Here is a 16,245-nt window from a genome sequence, read left to right on the forward strand (position 1 = left end):
CGACCACTGCCGCTACACATGAAGCGTGGTGCCAAGTTGTTTGGTGCTATTTTTCTGAGACGGAAATGAAAAATTTAGAGAGACTGCGTTTTTCTGAGGAGTTCGGCGTTACACCCTACATGTACGAGCCGATTGCGAAGAGCCGGCCTCTCGAAGAAGCAAACGATGCTGGTGCGAGCAGTGCTTTCGACGCGAACGAAAGCAACGTCTTGGGATCTCCTCGTGTTGGAAATGCTCTTTGGTGAGTATACTTTTTGCAAAGCAATCTAGTGATCTCGCCGATCTTTCGCCGATCTAGTTAGCTCGTTTCCGGTCAAACAACTGTAGTGTTGTGTTCCTGCATGCCTCCTCGTGGAATGTAAGCGGGGATGCGATCGTCGGCATTTGTGCTCTGTCCGAAGCTGTCGGCAATCTATAAAGACGGTTTAAACGCGTGAAAAGCTTCCCGGTTCATGCAGCACGTGTAGTGACCTTCATCTGTTGACTACCACGTTGACTACCACTCACGTTGATTACCACTCACGTTGACTACCACGCACGTTGACTACTACGCACGTTGACTACCATCCTACATACACGCAGACGCACCAATAAAGGAATGCAGGGTCGATCGAAGCCGATTACGATGGCACTTCATTAAAACTTATTTCTGGGCGAGTTGGTGCATACTTGACATAAAAACTGTTACAGCGCAAACACATGCAACCACAAAGTATGAAGGACCGGACACAAGCGCTGACTGTCAACTAAATTTTATTAACGGAAGACGGATACCTTATATAAGGGGAAAGGCAGAAGTGAAGGGGGAAGGGAGTGATACAATCGGGGAAAAAATGACAATGCGCATCGATGAACGAACGTGCCAGCAGTCAGCGGAATAAGGCGCGAAAAAACAAGAAAACGAAAAAACTAGAAAAACACTAGCAAAAGGCGAGGGATGCTAACATACAATGAAATCAGTAAGCAGCCGCTTCCAAAAAATGAAGCTCTGCCGCAAAAAGCGATATAGAAGGTGTGCTTACGCACTTGCTGCCATATTTGTGTATGTGGAACGCTTCCAAACTGACGCGCGCCGTCGCGTCGGCACTCTTGCCGAGAATGTTCGTCTCTCCCAAACGAGCCTCGCATCCTCTGCATTCAATTACGTGCGCAACCAAATGTGCGTACTTCTCCTTTAAGTTGCTTAAATTTCGGGCATGTTCCCCCAAGCGTTCATTAATGCAGCGGCCGGTTTGGCCGACGTAAACCTTTCCACATTTCAAGGGAATGGCGTAGACCACTCCTGTGGAACACTTGATGAACGGCTTCTCATGTTTTAGCTGGCAACCTCTTTTTTTAGAGTTGCAGATGCGTGGGCATAACAGTGCCAGCTTGTTGGGTGCCGAAAAAACAACGGAAACACCATGCCTGTTGGCTACCTTCTTGAGACTGTGCGAAGTCTTGTGCAGGTACGGCACAACCAAAGGCTTGTCGGTCTTCCGACGGTCATCTTTTCCTCGTGTTGCCACTTTTAGCTTCTGAAGGAGGGTCTCAGACACCGTAATCAAGACCGAATGTGGGAACCCCGCTGCCACAAGTCGGCTGGCCTGATTCCCAAAACTTTTCTGCATCAAGTGCGGGCACGACTTCTGAAGAGACGATTCCAAACAGTGCGACGCTATAGCTCTTTTTACAGTTTTGGAATGCGCTGAATCATATGGCAGCAAGTCCTTTTTTGCGCGAGGGAAGTAGCCCCAGCAAACGTGCTCTTCATGGAAGGTTAGTCTCAGGTCTAGAAACTGTAAGACATCTGCGTCAGGTAGTTCGTGAGTAAAATTTATCCCAAGTGCATGCTTGTCAAATGCGTGTAAAACTTCACCTACTGTAGAGAGGTAGGTGAAGGACGTCTGCTTTTTTAAAAGCACTAAAAAGTCGTCTACGTACCTAAAAACCTTTAAAATGAACCCCCCCCCCCCAAAAAAGACCTATCTAAAAATGTTTATCTACTTTTGCTAAAAAAATATCGCACAAAATTGGAGCCACGCAGGACCCAATGCAGATACCGTTGCGATGCAAAAAAGGCAGGTTGTCATTAGCAATAAAAGTAGATTTCAGGTAAAACTGCAATAACGATATAAAATTATCTACTGACAAGATCAGCTTTTGTTGGCTGTTAGAGAATGCGTAGAAGCAAACGGCGAAGTGTCATTCCGGAATTCAACAGGCTTGTCAGTAGATAATTTTATATCGTTATTGCAGTTTTACCTGAAATCTACTTTTATTGTTTATGACAATTCTTCCTGATAGTGAACGCAGCGACCTTTCCAGGAGTGACGACAACCACGAGTGTAAATCTGTTTCGATTCAATATATGTGTGCAACATGTTCTCTGGCAGATTTTTTTTTCTCAAAAGGATGCGGTGCATCCGCACGCTGCCGTGTAGCGTCGTCACGGGCACAACCTTACGTCTGTGCTTCTATGTTCTAAATTTTGACAATAACGCTAAAACACTGCATTGGTTCCTCGCTGCACCAGAATTTGCACCACGTACTGCTCAAAGTGTGGGAACCACCTTTGGTGCACAAGCAAGTACAATTGCTTCTTTTTCTTCCACACTTAATCATAGGTGCACCAATGATTGTCACGTCCAAATAAACATCCAAGTATGAATCGCACTAAGTCTATCTATCACCTTCAACTTCTTTATTTGCACGTTGTTGCGAATCCACAAGATATCCTTTTTCTGCAAATTCAAACCACAGAAATTCGCTATAGTTCGTTTCCATGGGAGTACAGCTACTGTTATCCTTCCCTACACTCTAAAAACAGTTGCATCCTTTCGGGTGTATATTTGCCACACAACAATAATTGTCATCTGTCTTGTCCGCATTTCCTTTCTTTTACGCGGCGAGCTCGGTACTTTCCAGTAACGAACGGCATGCGCCTTATCAGCATGACATAGCATTCCCGACAGGAAAGTAACAAGCGCAGCATTTTCAAGAAAGGAAATGTGGGCAAGGCATCATCATCATCATCAGCCTGGTTACGCCCACTGCAGGGCAAAGGCCTCTCCCATACTTCTCCAACAACCTCGCTCATGTACTAACTGTGGCCATGTCGTCCCTGCAAACTTCTTAACCTCATCCGCCCACCTAACTCTCTGCCGCCCCCTGCTATGCTTCCCTTCCCTTAGAATCCAGTCCGTAACCCTTAACCCTTTACTGCACATTTTTTTTGTTTCCTCAACATATTTTTCATGGAGTTGTACTCTCTAAGAAAAGTTTACACCCTTCGGAGTGTATATTTGCCGCACAACAATAATCGTCATCTGTTCTAGTGGCTGAGGAGTTCTGTAGAGATTTATACAGTACCAGTGGCACCCACGACGATAATGGAAGAGAGAATAGTCTAGAGAAATTCTAAATCCCACAGGTAACGCCGGAAGAAGTGAAGAAAGCCTTGGGAGCTATGCAAAGCGGGAGGGCAGCTGGGGAAGATCAGGTAACAGCAGATTTGTTGAAGGATGGTGGGCAGATTTTCAGTTTTGAGTTTCAGTTTATTTCTTTAAGAAGGAGGAGAGATGTTTACATAAGTATACAGAGGGAGGTCCCAGAGCATGTGGCTGAAAAGGGACCTCCTGTCAGAAAATATATACATTAAAGGAAATAGAAGGCATAAAACAGCAATCAAGTAGTCACTATGAGGAAGATTATTCAAAGTATAAGTACAAACTGTAAAGTAATATAAAGTCAATAGCTAGTCGTACAATTAAAACAGTAGTTTAGGGCATTCCGAACATAACAAACCAAAATACAAAGGCTCTAAATGAGAGAAAAAGAAAACTAAAGAAAAAAGAAAAAAACGGCAAGGAAATGAGCAGGAGTGAGGTGAATAGCTTAGATATTTGGATTATTTTGGCTATCTAGTAGAAAAGTGAATAATGTTTTCTTGAAGAAACTCAATGACGAAGAGTGCTTGACATTTAATATATTGTTCTATAGAAACTGGCCACTCTGTATACGCAATGCCTCATGGCCTCGAGCGTACTGGAATCTTGGAAGAAGGCTAACATAATCCTAATCCATAAGAAAGGGGACGACAAAGACTTGAAAAATTATAGACCGATCACCTTACTGTCAGTTGCCTACAAACTATTTACTAAGGTAATCGCAAATAGAAGCAGGAACACGTTAGATTTCTGTCAAGCAAAGGACCAGGCAGGATTTCGTAAAGGCTACTCAACAATAGACCATATTCACACTATCAATGAGGTGATAAAGAAATGTGCGGAATATAACCAACCCTTGTATATATAGCTTTCATTTGTTACGAGAAAGCGTTTGATTCTGTCGAAACCTCAGCAGTCATGGAGGCATTACGGAATCAGGGTGTAGACGAGCAGTGTGTAAAAATACTGGAAGATATCTATAGCGGCTCCACAGCCACCGTAGTCTTCCATAAAGAATGCAACAAAATCCCACAAAAGAAAGGCGTCATGCAGGGAGATACGATCTCTCCAATGCTATTCACAATGTGTTTACAGGAGGTATTCAGAGACCTGGATTGGGAAGAATTGGCGATAAAAATTAATGGAGAATACCTTAGTAACTTGCGATTCGCTGATGATATCGCCTTGCTTGGTAACTCAGGGGACCAATTGCAATGCATGCTCACTGACCTGGAGAGGCAAAGCAGAAGAATGGGTCTAAAAATTAATCTGCAGAAAGCCACAATAATGTTTAACAGTCTCGGAAGAGAACAGCAATTTACAATAGGTAGCGAGGCACTGGAAGTGGTAAAGGAATACGTCTACTTATGGCAGGTATTGACGGCGGATCCGGATCATGAGACGGAAATAATCAGAAGAATAAGAATGGGCTGGGGTGCGTTTGGCAGGCATTCTTAGATCATGAACAGCTGGTTGCCCTTATCCCTCAAGAGAAGAGTGTATAATAGCTGTGTCTTACCAGTACTCACCTACGGGGCAGAAACCTGGAGGCTTACGAAAAGAGTTCTACTTAAATTGAGGACGACGCAACGAGCTATGGAAAGAATGATATGTGTAACGTGAAGGGATAAGAAAAAAGCAGATTGGGTGAGGGAACAAACGCGAGTTAATGACATCTTAGTTGAAATCAAGAAAAAGTGATGGGCATGGGCAGGACATGTAATGAGGAGGGAAGATAACCGATGATCATTAACCCTTTACTGCAGCTTGTTGCATTTACGCAACATTCGTTTAAGAAATGTGCCCCCTTGTGCTACCATCAGTGCTCATCCTTCGAAACGTAAATTTTATCTTATTATATTTTATTCGATGTGATACTAGTGTACGACCTGCTGGCTTTTGATATTACGAGACGCCTTGTAAATATACCTCAGCACAGCTACTTTAGTGTTTCATCAGTGCGGATGGTTTGTTTTTGAAACAAGCTTTCCGCCGCAGTAATCTGTGTTTTAATGGTATGTTTAGCTGGTTTAGCAGCCTCTGCAAGAGCAGCATGCGTAGAAGAAGTCAAGAGGGTGGCTTAAAGACGCATAAATCCAAGTATGTTGACTGTGATTACTCCGCAGTCGTCGGCGACGAAGCATGTTGCTGACCTCGACAAACTCCGTGGCCAGGGTGTGGGAGTGGCTACTTTGTCCGTCTCCGTGGGACTCTACGGTCGCTGGCACTTTGTAGACCAGGATCAAGGCACGGACGCAGAGAGCCACAGGCCAGGCTCGCTGTGTCTGCCGACTAAGGACTACCATCAGAAAGCCGGCATCTACGAGGTTAGTTCGCGTGTTGAATAGCACAAGTGCATGGCCAAGTTAGCTCTTGGGTATCAAATTTCGTGGATATCATGTCCTGCTTAAGAATTGGTCTGTTTCCGCAAAAACCTGTATAATCATTGGCGGTTATGTGTGCGGGGAAATGCGCGCTCTTTCATAGAGGATTTATTATTTGTTCCATTCATTGAGTGTCTGATTGATTTGGAGTCCAAAGCGACATAGATGAATGAGATGCTGAATGACCATGGATTCAAATTTAGACTTGAGACGGAGTTCATCCTCGCAGGAACGTTGCACATTCGTCAACACTGGTTCTGTAGCACTTAGTGACCGTGAAACAACATTGCCTATCCTAGACGAAATCAGGAAGCAGTAGTTATTTTGAATGGACGCACATGTTACACATTCATTTCCTATTTGTAGTATGAGAATATTTATTGACATGTATCGAAATTTAGCTCACTTCCCGAGTCCGTTGTTTGTTGATCATTATAACTGCGCGATCGTATGGCTTCGTTTTTTCTCTGTTGCAAATACGCAGCACCATTTAATATTCTTAAGTGAGACCTCCTAGGATTCCCTTAAAACAAGGCATAGGAGAGTTCTTGCACAACATCCCCATCACAATGTGACTGCTGCAGCTGGGCATCGAACGCAGGACCTTGCGTTCTGCAGCACATCACCATAGTCACTGATTCAGACATGACGGGTTCATTACGATTCTGTTGCCTGTAATTAGAAATGGGGGAAAGCGTTGAGGAGGCCACCCAAAATTTGTACAAATATTCTGGTTACTGGACTATTGCGTTTGTGCTCACTCTGAAAGTTGGAGGACAAACCCCACGTACTTTAGGACGACATTGCCTTGTTATCGCTGAGTGGCTTGCAAAATTATGCAGTCGGTCGTAGTTATTTTCGTTGCAAATGACCCTCAACGCTTTTAAAATAGACAAGCGGGGTACTTTATTGACATTCATAATGTGTACTGATTAAGTGCAAGGAAAAACGCGAGTAAGCGGAAATGCCGTGTCCCATGGATCCACCATCTTTCGTCTTTCTGTTGCAGTAAAGAAGTACGCTTTTCGCTTTTAATGCCCCTATATATTAAGGCGAAAACCTTAAGCACCTCATGGGTCGAAAGATTGGTTGTCTCGCGCTAAAATTTACCCTACGGCGTTATGGCACCAAGATTCAATGGCACCAAAATTGATCGTCCACCTGCGACCATTGATGGGACTCACACGCGCGACCTATTGTGTTAATTAAGGCGAAGTTAATTAACGCACTCGAACCCATCACCTTTGGTTGGAGTCGTACCCTCGACCTTTGTTAGGACGAAAATTACATGGCACCAAAATTAGTGGTGCCACTACTCATGTTCGAACCCACTACCATTGGTAGGAATCGAACCTACATTCTTTGGTGTTTATAGGGCGAGGTCAATGAAGACACAGCTAATTAGAGTATAGTTAATTAAGGCACTCATACACGACCATTGGGGTAAGAAAACACGTAATAGAAAGAAACATCGCATTGGAATGAGAATGCGAAGAAGTTTAATGAATGTGTCGTGAGCGCATAGGCGGTAGGCTTCCTGCGCCTTCATATTCTTTAGCCTATGCTAATATGACTGATTTTTTTATTCTTTTCGCAAGAAGGGGCGTGATCTTGTAGATGGCGATTCGAAATAGCAAAGGGTTCGGGAGCCTTGGACTGTGTTTGACTTTGGCTTGCTCCAGTTCACTGCACCTTGTTGTCATAGAAGACCAGAGAGGCGCTCGCCGTTTGTCCCGTGGACCATCTACTCTGGAGATTATAATTTATTCGAACAGCTTAGGCACTTTTTTCTGTCAGTTCTTGGGTTGTTAACTTGCCTGCGCAATGCGCATGTGCATGTGAAACGGTTGTACCAAGTACAGTGATGTTCCAAATTTCTGCTTCAGTGACATATGATCGCATAGGCTGACAGTATTGTTAACTCACTTTGATGTATATTGAAATATTCCTTTTGAGATGGGAGGAATTATAAAAAGAAGGTACATATATGGAAAATACTTGGAGGAATACTGAACGAAGTGAGAAATAGCACGAAGGCGACCACTAACAACCAAAACTTTTTATTAGAAAAAAATATATGTTCAAAAGAACGGTGCGCAAATAGTTAAAATCCGTTCACGGCGAGCGAAAATAGCCAACACATCGAACAAACCGAGTGCATAGCAAATTCACTCGATCAGACGGTCAAACAGTCCACGCTATTGAGTTCTTTGGCGATTGAACAGTGATTGCGTGCTTACGCAAAAGGTACCACTCCTATTAATTGCGTGCGCTTGTACGATTTCGCACGTTATTTGACCTCTGAGTCGCCTCGGGATTCGTCACTTATCGAATGCCGGCGTACAGCCGCATGGCAATGCATGAATGCGTAGGTTGCTGCCGCATCCTGCGTAGAGAAGCTTAGCATGTTCCTGCGGGCGTTCGTCGAGACGCCTGTCCAACGTAGCTTCGGTCGCAGGAATGCGGGATTTCTTGCACAACGCCAAACGCACAGGCGACGAACGGCTGGGCGGGCTTGCCGCAAACATCCCGTGTCGGCTCGGTCCAGTTGACTTTCCTGCACAACGGTCCCACTTGTTCGGTGCAGAAAAAAAAATGCGAACTGCAGTGCTTGCAGCAATTTTATTCAGGCAATTCAGGCTCACCCTGTGTACTTACTTGGTGAACACGGTTGTCCACGGTCGTCTTGCGGTGCTCGGAACTGAGGCATCATGTGTGCGAAGTTCCGTGAAAAGTTTTTCGAGGATGCCCATCAGGAGCTGACGTGATCAAACCACTGAAAACAAACACTAAACTTGTGTCTGAAAGCTCCCTTTCACTTAGTTGTGGCGCGATCTGTTGATGGTGCTCTTTAGTGCTCCTTCAGCAGCATTACGCTTTAGAGTGTACTGACGAAAAGCGCGGGTAGTAGCATCAGCACGCTTGATGCTCACCAAAGTACAGATTTCCAGAGACCAAAGGTCACCGTGAACTGCCCCGTCGTTACTTAACTCGAACTCGCCTAACACTGTGCTCAAGACACGAAAAGTTCCCATCACCCTAGAACTTCAGTCAATTAACTCGGTCAGTTGGGTCAGTTAACTGGATTTTCACGATTTACGTATTGGTTTTTTAGTATATGTGTTTATTAAAACAAAATCTGGTTGCTAGTCAGCGCCCTTGTGTTGTTTTTCCTCGTGCCGCCTTTTACAGCTCCTCCAAATAAGTTTAGAAATGCCCTAACAAGCTCATTTTCAACCCTAGAATATATGACTCTCTCAATCTTAGTTTGTTGTAAAAGTGCTATAGTATTTGGGAAGTTTAGTAATAATATAGATTTACTGTACCATTATTATTGTGAATTACTCGCTTCTCAGTGGCCATCACAGAATTGCCGAATGCCCGAAGCAGAGTTTATTTCTGTGTTTTCGCCATGTATCTTCCTGATATGTGCTGGCGCGACGCTTTTGCAGTAGCGCACCATTTCTTTTTTTTCGTTGGATACTTTCTAATACGAAGGACGTTCCGAAAGTTTCATCGTTATTTTTGAAAGAGAAGATGGTACAGGGTCGTCCTTTTTGAAAGGGAACACGCGAGCGCGTGGCCTGTGCTCTGCGGCGGCTGCGTAGAGCGCCGATCAGTGGCAGCAAGAGGAAGCACGTCCGCTTTTGGCGTCATCTATTGACGGTCAGAATGACTAGGCATGGCCGATTGGAAGCGCCTACTGGACTCCCTTCCCCGTAATACTGATGCGCAAGGAGCGGGGCCTGCAGCGCGAGCGCGATTTGCTAGCTGCAGGCCCCGCTCCTTGCGCATCAGTAATACGGGGAAGGGAGTCCAGTAGGCGCTTCCAATCGGCCATGCCTAGTCATTCTGACCGTCAATAGATGACGCCAAAAGCGGACGTGCTTCCTCTTGCTGCCACTGACCGGCGCTCTACGCAGCCGCCGCAGAGCACAGGCCACGCGCTCGCGTGTTCCCTTTCAAAAAGGACGACCCTGTACACCAGGCGAAAAAACGCTAGGCATAATAATTCACGCCCGCGGTTGGTTCAGCGAAGGGACGAGCGTCAGCGGAGGAGGAATGACGCATGCGCAGAGCGCCGGAGGAGAGAGAGCATGAAGCAGCATACTGGCGCGCCCGAGGTAATTCGAGTACAAATCACGATGGCAGAGGGACGTATGTTGACAACGCGGTCACCGATGGAAGTGTTATCCGGTATGAATGGGCACCGCTTCCCTTCATTGAAAGCCGCAACCTCGGGACGTCACTTCCAAAACAATGCGCAGGTGGAGGAGGCTGCGCGACAATTCTTTGCATTGCAGGGCACCGAGTTTTATCAGAGCGGCTTCTCCAAACTGATTGCACGCTACGACAAATGTCGCAACGTCGGTGGCGACAATGTGGAAAAATAGCGCAAGGTGTATATTTCATGATGCTATTGTGTATCTTTTTTTTGGCAATAACGTTTCCGTGTGATATATTTATATATGAACTATCGTTTCACTTATGCTCGCAATTGAGCCTTAAGAATGTAATACCCCTGTCAAGCGGGCAAGTTAAGTGCACTTACGGCGAGTGCACTCGGTATTTAAGTGCACTTTCCCAAATCTTAACGTCGCAGCGGAGTGTACTCTCAGGTGAGTGCACTCAAGTCGGAGTACGTTCACGGAACGCACTTTGCTGGCCGAGTGCATATCCTCGCCGCCAATGGTTTGAAGGAGTGCCTCGCCTCACCACCAGCGCTTTCAACGACGCAAAATGTAATGCATAGAAAAAGGACACAAAAGTTCATTTCAGGTATTGAGTAGCTTTTAACAATATAATTTGTGTTTAGCCAGAAGCGAAACAGTGCAATAAAAAAACGAATTTATCGTGTACGCAACTAACGGTGCCAGAATGATGCGGCACTGCCGCGCCGCCATGCTCATTCAGTTCGTGTTTATTTTGGTGTAAAAGCGTGCTGACCACGCCGGTCGTGCTTTGAGTCGTGTGCGTGGCATTTTGCAGTGTAGCTAAATATCGAACTCGCTGTCTTTGCTCATATATACTCGCTCATATTCTGTTCTAGCAGGATCATGAGCAGGATCAACTGCCGCACGCCGCCATGTTGTTTTGGATTGGCTAGGCATTCGTCTTGGCCAGCATTGACTTGCAAGACACTTATAATAGAGACTTCTTCGTTTTTTGTTGAGACAAATAGATGAAGTTTGCTTTTATATATAATCCTACTTAAAACAATCGCTTTTTAGCAGCTTTCACTGGTAATTTACATATTTAAAAACGCGCTCTTAGTCTGTCGCCATTTTTTTATTTTGTTTTACTGCGAGTGCACTCTGTTTTCGTGTTAAGAAGCGCGTTGCCTAAAGTGTGACTCAAGGTACCGAAGTGCACTCCCCGTAAGTGCACTTGACTTGCCCGCTTCACAGGGGTATAAGAATGCGACTTGTGTGTTGTGAACTTGGCGCCCCTCGCGCAAACCTGCAGTTTCCCTGTTAACACGAGTACTGAATGAAAAGGTAATTTGTGTTTGTTTATTCCTTTTTTTCTTTAAACGACTAGGTGTGCAACAACCCACAGTATCGAATCGTCGATGACGAAAAGTTCCATTGCAAGTTCACTGCGAATGCTAGCCTTCTAAAACTAAAAATTTTCGTCTTCGACACCACAGAAACGCTTCGCTACAAGGTGAGTGACATCAGCAATTGTTTTCAGAGAACGTCGCCTTCACAAGATTCTTTGTGCGACATTACTCAAACGCGGTTCCCTACGGAACGCGATATCAGTATTTATCACTTACGAGGAGACCAATTAGCTTTGCGCACATGCGACTGGCGCATTTCGATAACGTCAACAATTGCAGTTATGACCTCGCCTTTAATGAAAGTTCAACTGGGCCTCCCGTAGACCCGTAGTCTACGGGAGGCCCAAATCTATATATTTGCGTGCCTTATAATCATGCACTGTACTTTCATTTCTGTTTCATGCAAAAAATATTAGTTTGACATTGCTGCTGCTACGTGGCACGACTAAAGTTCCAATAAACATGGTTGTGCCTTCACCAAATTGACTTTGTAGAGATACACAACGCGTTGAAGTGAACTGAAGACATGTTGATTATGCAGGGGGTTCGATTCACCGGAACCTCATAGTCCGCTGAATTCTTTTTTTGCTTTGCCATCGCTAGGTATAATTGGTAAAGAGAAGTCGTGTCCACAAATGCGGACACGACGCTTGAAGGGCTATCGTTAATTTCGAGATTTTAGTAGAATGAGCTGTATCCAGATTCGCGGAAGAAAATTTGCACCGGGGCGCCTCTGCCAAAGTGAACAGCGCGAGGGCTATTGTCCTAGAGGTGAACATCGCCTTTGCAATGTTAATTTGCCTACTAAATCAACAACTAGACCAATCAAACACTTCGTGTTCTGAAAAGTAACGGCGCTAGACAGACAAGGACATAGGCAAAGAAGAATGCGACACTGGTGCTGCTCGAAACATGAATTCCCACCAAGTCGTCCAAGTTTATAGTCTGGTCCAATGAAACGCACAGCTAAGTCTACGGAAGATCATGCTCGGTCCTGTGTTTGGTGTCTGCCGGGGCCATTGTCTGAGAACCATCAGAAGTGGAAGCTTTAAGTATTAAAGTAAGAAATTGCAGATAGTGAGAGAAACAATATGAGTGAGTTTCTTAAAAGGATTTGCAAACCCACAAGCACTATAACGAATTCTAGATAAATCGTGAAAGAGCTGCTGTGGCGGCTGTTCCGATGGCGTTGCCAATATCTGCTAAGCTTTTTTTCCTTTTGTATGAGTCTTCATGTAGTTTTGTCTTTGCCGACAGATTTAGCGAGCAATTTCACCTGAGGAGTTATTCGGTATTTTACATGTTGTATTGTCAATTAAGCAGCACCTGAAACATTTAAAATATGGTCTACATACTGCTGGAGGAAGAAAAAATGTGAGTTAATTATATGAAACCGAAGCAGACTATTGAAATTACATTTAGCTGCACTTACTTGTGGCAAATCAGTTATGCAGAAAGCCTCAAGGTTGAGGAAAGTTCAAGAAAGTTCAAGTAGCATGCATGTCCATTTATTTGCTTTCATGAATTTTACTCGCGCTGCATGTAGTTGGCGGTGCTCAACATACATGTCGACGCACATTACACTCGACAAAATGGTGCCTGTACCCACCATTTGATTACTATTTAAATGAGCGAGTTGGCTCATGGCTAAGGCGAGCGAGTAGCTGAACCGTAAATGCGGTACAAATGAAGACAGACAAGGACGTCGCTGATTCGTCCTTGTTCAATTTTTGCTAAGCGAAGCTTTAACTTGAGATTTGAAACGCTGATGTTCGCGACTGATTATTTCCGTATTACCTGGACCTAATACGTGAAGTTCATTATTCGAAACATGGAAACTATGCCCAATCTTGCAGACAAGATTTGCAGATGCTAAACTAAACTAGATATGTTGCAATGAAAAAGATTGAAATACTGTTTCATTAGGCATGTGTCATCGTACGGGCGCTTCCTTATATAAGACGAACATTGGCGTAAAATCATATGCGCACTACAACGATGGCTTGGAAATGCGTGAGCGCTTCTAGAGGCAAGAATGAATGGAACCGAAGGATCGATCGAGGACTGCGAAGATATTCGAATGGACGCTGCTGTATCAAAGCTAGCCAATGCGTTACGCGTGCATGAAACGGCTGTGAAAACTTCACAAAGAAAAAGCAGAACTTGCGGCAACGTCTGAATGTAACAGCAGTGTGGTGAGCACAGGAACGAGTCAAAGATCATTATGATTAGTCAGCTTGCGTTGTGTATCTAAAGGTGCGTTCAGTTCAGTTCAGTTTATTACCTTAAACGCCCCCGTAGGGGCATTACATAAGGGGTGTTTTTTTTAAATATAGCGAGAACATCGTGAAAAATAATTATTTAACAAAATGGTCGGATGCAAGTTCTGTGAACGAAGATGGAAGAGTGGTTGTATATGTTGGTGGGAAGGCCGTTCCAGTCTGTGGCTGTACGGAAGAAAAAGGAGGCTGTGAAGGTGGTTGTCCGTGCATGTGGGCGGGCTACTTGAAGTGGATGGCTGGTGCGATGAGATATACGTGCTCCTGCTGTGATGTAAGGCACTTGATTAAGGAAAAAAAAGAACTTGTGGTACAGGGATGTCTGTAGATGTCTGTAGTCCACACAGAATCTCCAGGAGCCATCTTTTTTTCGCACCAGGATTACTGGGGCTGCCCATGGACTAGACGACTCTTGAACGACACCTTTGTTCATCTCCTTGACTTGCTCTGCAATAACTTTGCGCTCGGACGATGACACTCGGTAGGGCTTCCGGCGGATGGGGTGTGCTGAGCCGGTATCTATTCTGTGACGAGCGCGGGACGACGGTAAATGAAGGGGTGCATTTCCATGCATGAAGTCGAATGCAGCCTCATGTCTGGCAAGGACCTGCACCAGTGCTTGCCGTTCCGATGTGCCGAGAGCCTTACTGATCATGCCAAGCATTAGCTCTTCAGAATGACGATTATCGCAAGGAGAGCAAGCTGTAGAAACGTCCGTAGTTAGTGCCGCTATTGAGCTACATGCGGCTTTATCGAAGAGAGCGATTTTCGTACCGCGAGGAAGGACAACCGGCGTGGCGGAACAGTTCAGCGCCCACAATGTGGTGACTCCTTTCGTCATGCAAACGACAGAGCAGGGCACAAGTATATCTTTTTTAGCACAGTTTATGGGGAGAGGCCTAACTACAAGGTCAACACAATCAACATCAACAGTAGTAGCAGAAACACGAACGGGCGTCAGGCACCACGATGGTGCAATCACTTCATCAAGAACACTGAGAGTGTCTGTGTCCCTGTCTTCACCACCCAAGCTTTGTTCGGACTGTGCTGATATAAATAACGTGTTCAATGATATTTCGCCACAACCACAGTCCACGGAAGCGCCGCACTGTTCAAGAAAATCTATACCAAGAATAACATCGTGCGAATAACGAGAAAGAACAAGGAATTCCGACACAAACCCTTTCCCAGCCAACAAAACACTCACAGCACAAACACCAAGGGGTTGAAGCCACTCGCCGCCTACTCCACGAAAGCTAACACCGTCGTTCCAAGAAAACATAAGTTTGTGGCCTAGACGGTTTTTGAAAGCGAGACTCATCACAGACACAGTCGCCCCAGTATCAACCAATGCCATGGTCGGTATTCCGTCAATCGTGACATTCACTTTGTTTTAGAGCGCAGCTCTTTGGCGTCCGTTCCTGGGTTTCGCGTCGTCGTCGGCGTCGTCGTCGTCGGCGTCGGCCTCGTAACCAGCTCGCCTCCGCCGCCGCGCTCCGCCGCCGCGCATGCGCCGCTGCTCCGCCGCCGCGCATGCGCGCTGTCGGCTCTCCGGGCGAGGGAGGATGATGGAAGGGAGGAGGAGAGACTGTGGAGGAGGGCTGGCTACACAAATGGCTCTTTGGCGTCCGTTCCTGGGTTTCGCGTTGTCGTCGGCCTCATAACCAGCTCCGCCCCCCTTTCATCCCCCCAGCGCTAGCAGCGACCGACTGATACCGCTTTCGTGAGTCCGCTACCGCACTCACGAAAGACGTCGTGCACTTCCTGCAACTCGCATTAACCGTCCATCGATCCACACCGATGTTAGTAGTGGGGGACTTTAATGTTGACATAAAGACAAACAGCAATTTCCTAACACTTATGCGGGAGAACATCCCGTTCCTCTCGCTCGTAACGCGTCCCACGGCTGTGACAACCTCGCGAGGCACTTGTATAGATCTCGTCTTTGAGAATCAAGCATTGGTGTACCAAGTCGAACATATATCAGTCTATTTCTCCGACCACAAAGCTTCCTTCATGGCTGTCAAGAACTGTTAATGGAGTCTTTGTTAAAGGAATACGTGTGAAAAATAAAAAAAAATTCTGTGATAGCGCATACATGTGTTGCTCGATTTCTTTGCCTCAATCTATCGAAAAGGTGAAACAGCTTATTTGCTGCGCTCAAATTTCGCATTAGGAAGTACCGTAATCGTCGGTAATTTTTTTGAACATCACAACAGTAGAGGTATTTCTTGCAAAGACAGTCCGGCGACCACACCTCCATTGGCCGCGGATGCTAGTTTCCCGGCGGCGGTGATGAAGAACGGCGCCGAGGGGACGGAGAGCGACGGGGATGGTTACTTGGTGGCGTCAAACTCCTCTCAGAAGCTGGCGAATCGCTGCGTCTGGTAGCGTGTGAGAAGTGGTCCATTGGAAGCAAATCGGTCGTCCGCAAGTCATATGAAGTACGGGTTCTGGGTGGCGAGAACATCGGTGGTGTTCTTCGTGATTGACGGCCTTGGCGACAATACCGAGCTATATGGCCTGTGGAACCGCAGTTGTAGCACACGGGAGGGTCGCAGTTCACAGCATCTTCCTCGAAACGAATGCTA

General features: G+C 45.7%; 1 protein-coding gene across 1 annotated transcript in view; it reads left to right on the top strand.

Annotated features, from left to right (window-relative positions):
* The window catches only part of LOC135900484 (uncharacterized), a 60,875-nt gene that overhangs the window by 36,785 nt on the left and 7,845 nt on the right, over positions 1–16,245 (top strand). Inside the window, exons 4-5 of the mRNA XM_065429970.1 lie at positions 5,555–5,755; positions 11,354–11,479. Of these exons, the coding sequence (XP_065286042.1) occupies positions 5,555–5,755; positions 11,354–11,479 (327 nt within the window). The remainder of the gene's footprint in view (positions 1–5,554; positions 5,756–11,353; positions 11,480–16,245) is intronic.

The sequence above is a fragment of the Dermacentor albipictus genome, chromosome 5, assembly GCF_038994185.2.
Source record: "Dermacentor albipictus isolate Rhodes 1998 colony chromosome 5, USDA_Dalb.pri_finalv2, whole genome shotgun sequence".
Classification (NCBI taxonomy): Eukaryota; Metazoa; Arthropoda; class Arachnida; order Ixodida; family Ixodidae; genus Dermacentor; species Dermacentor albipictus.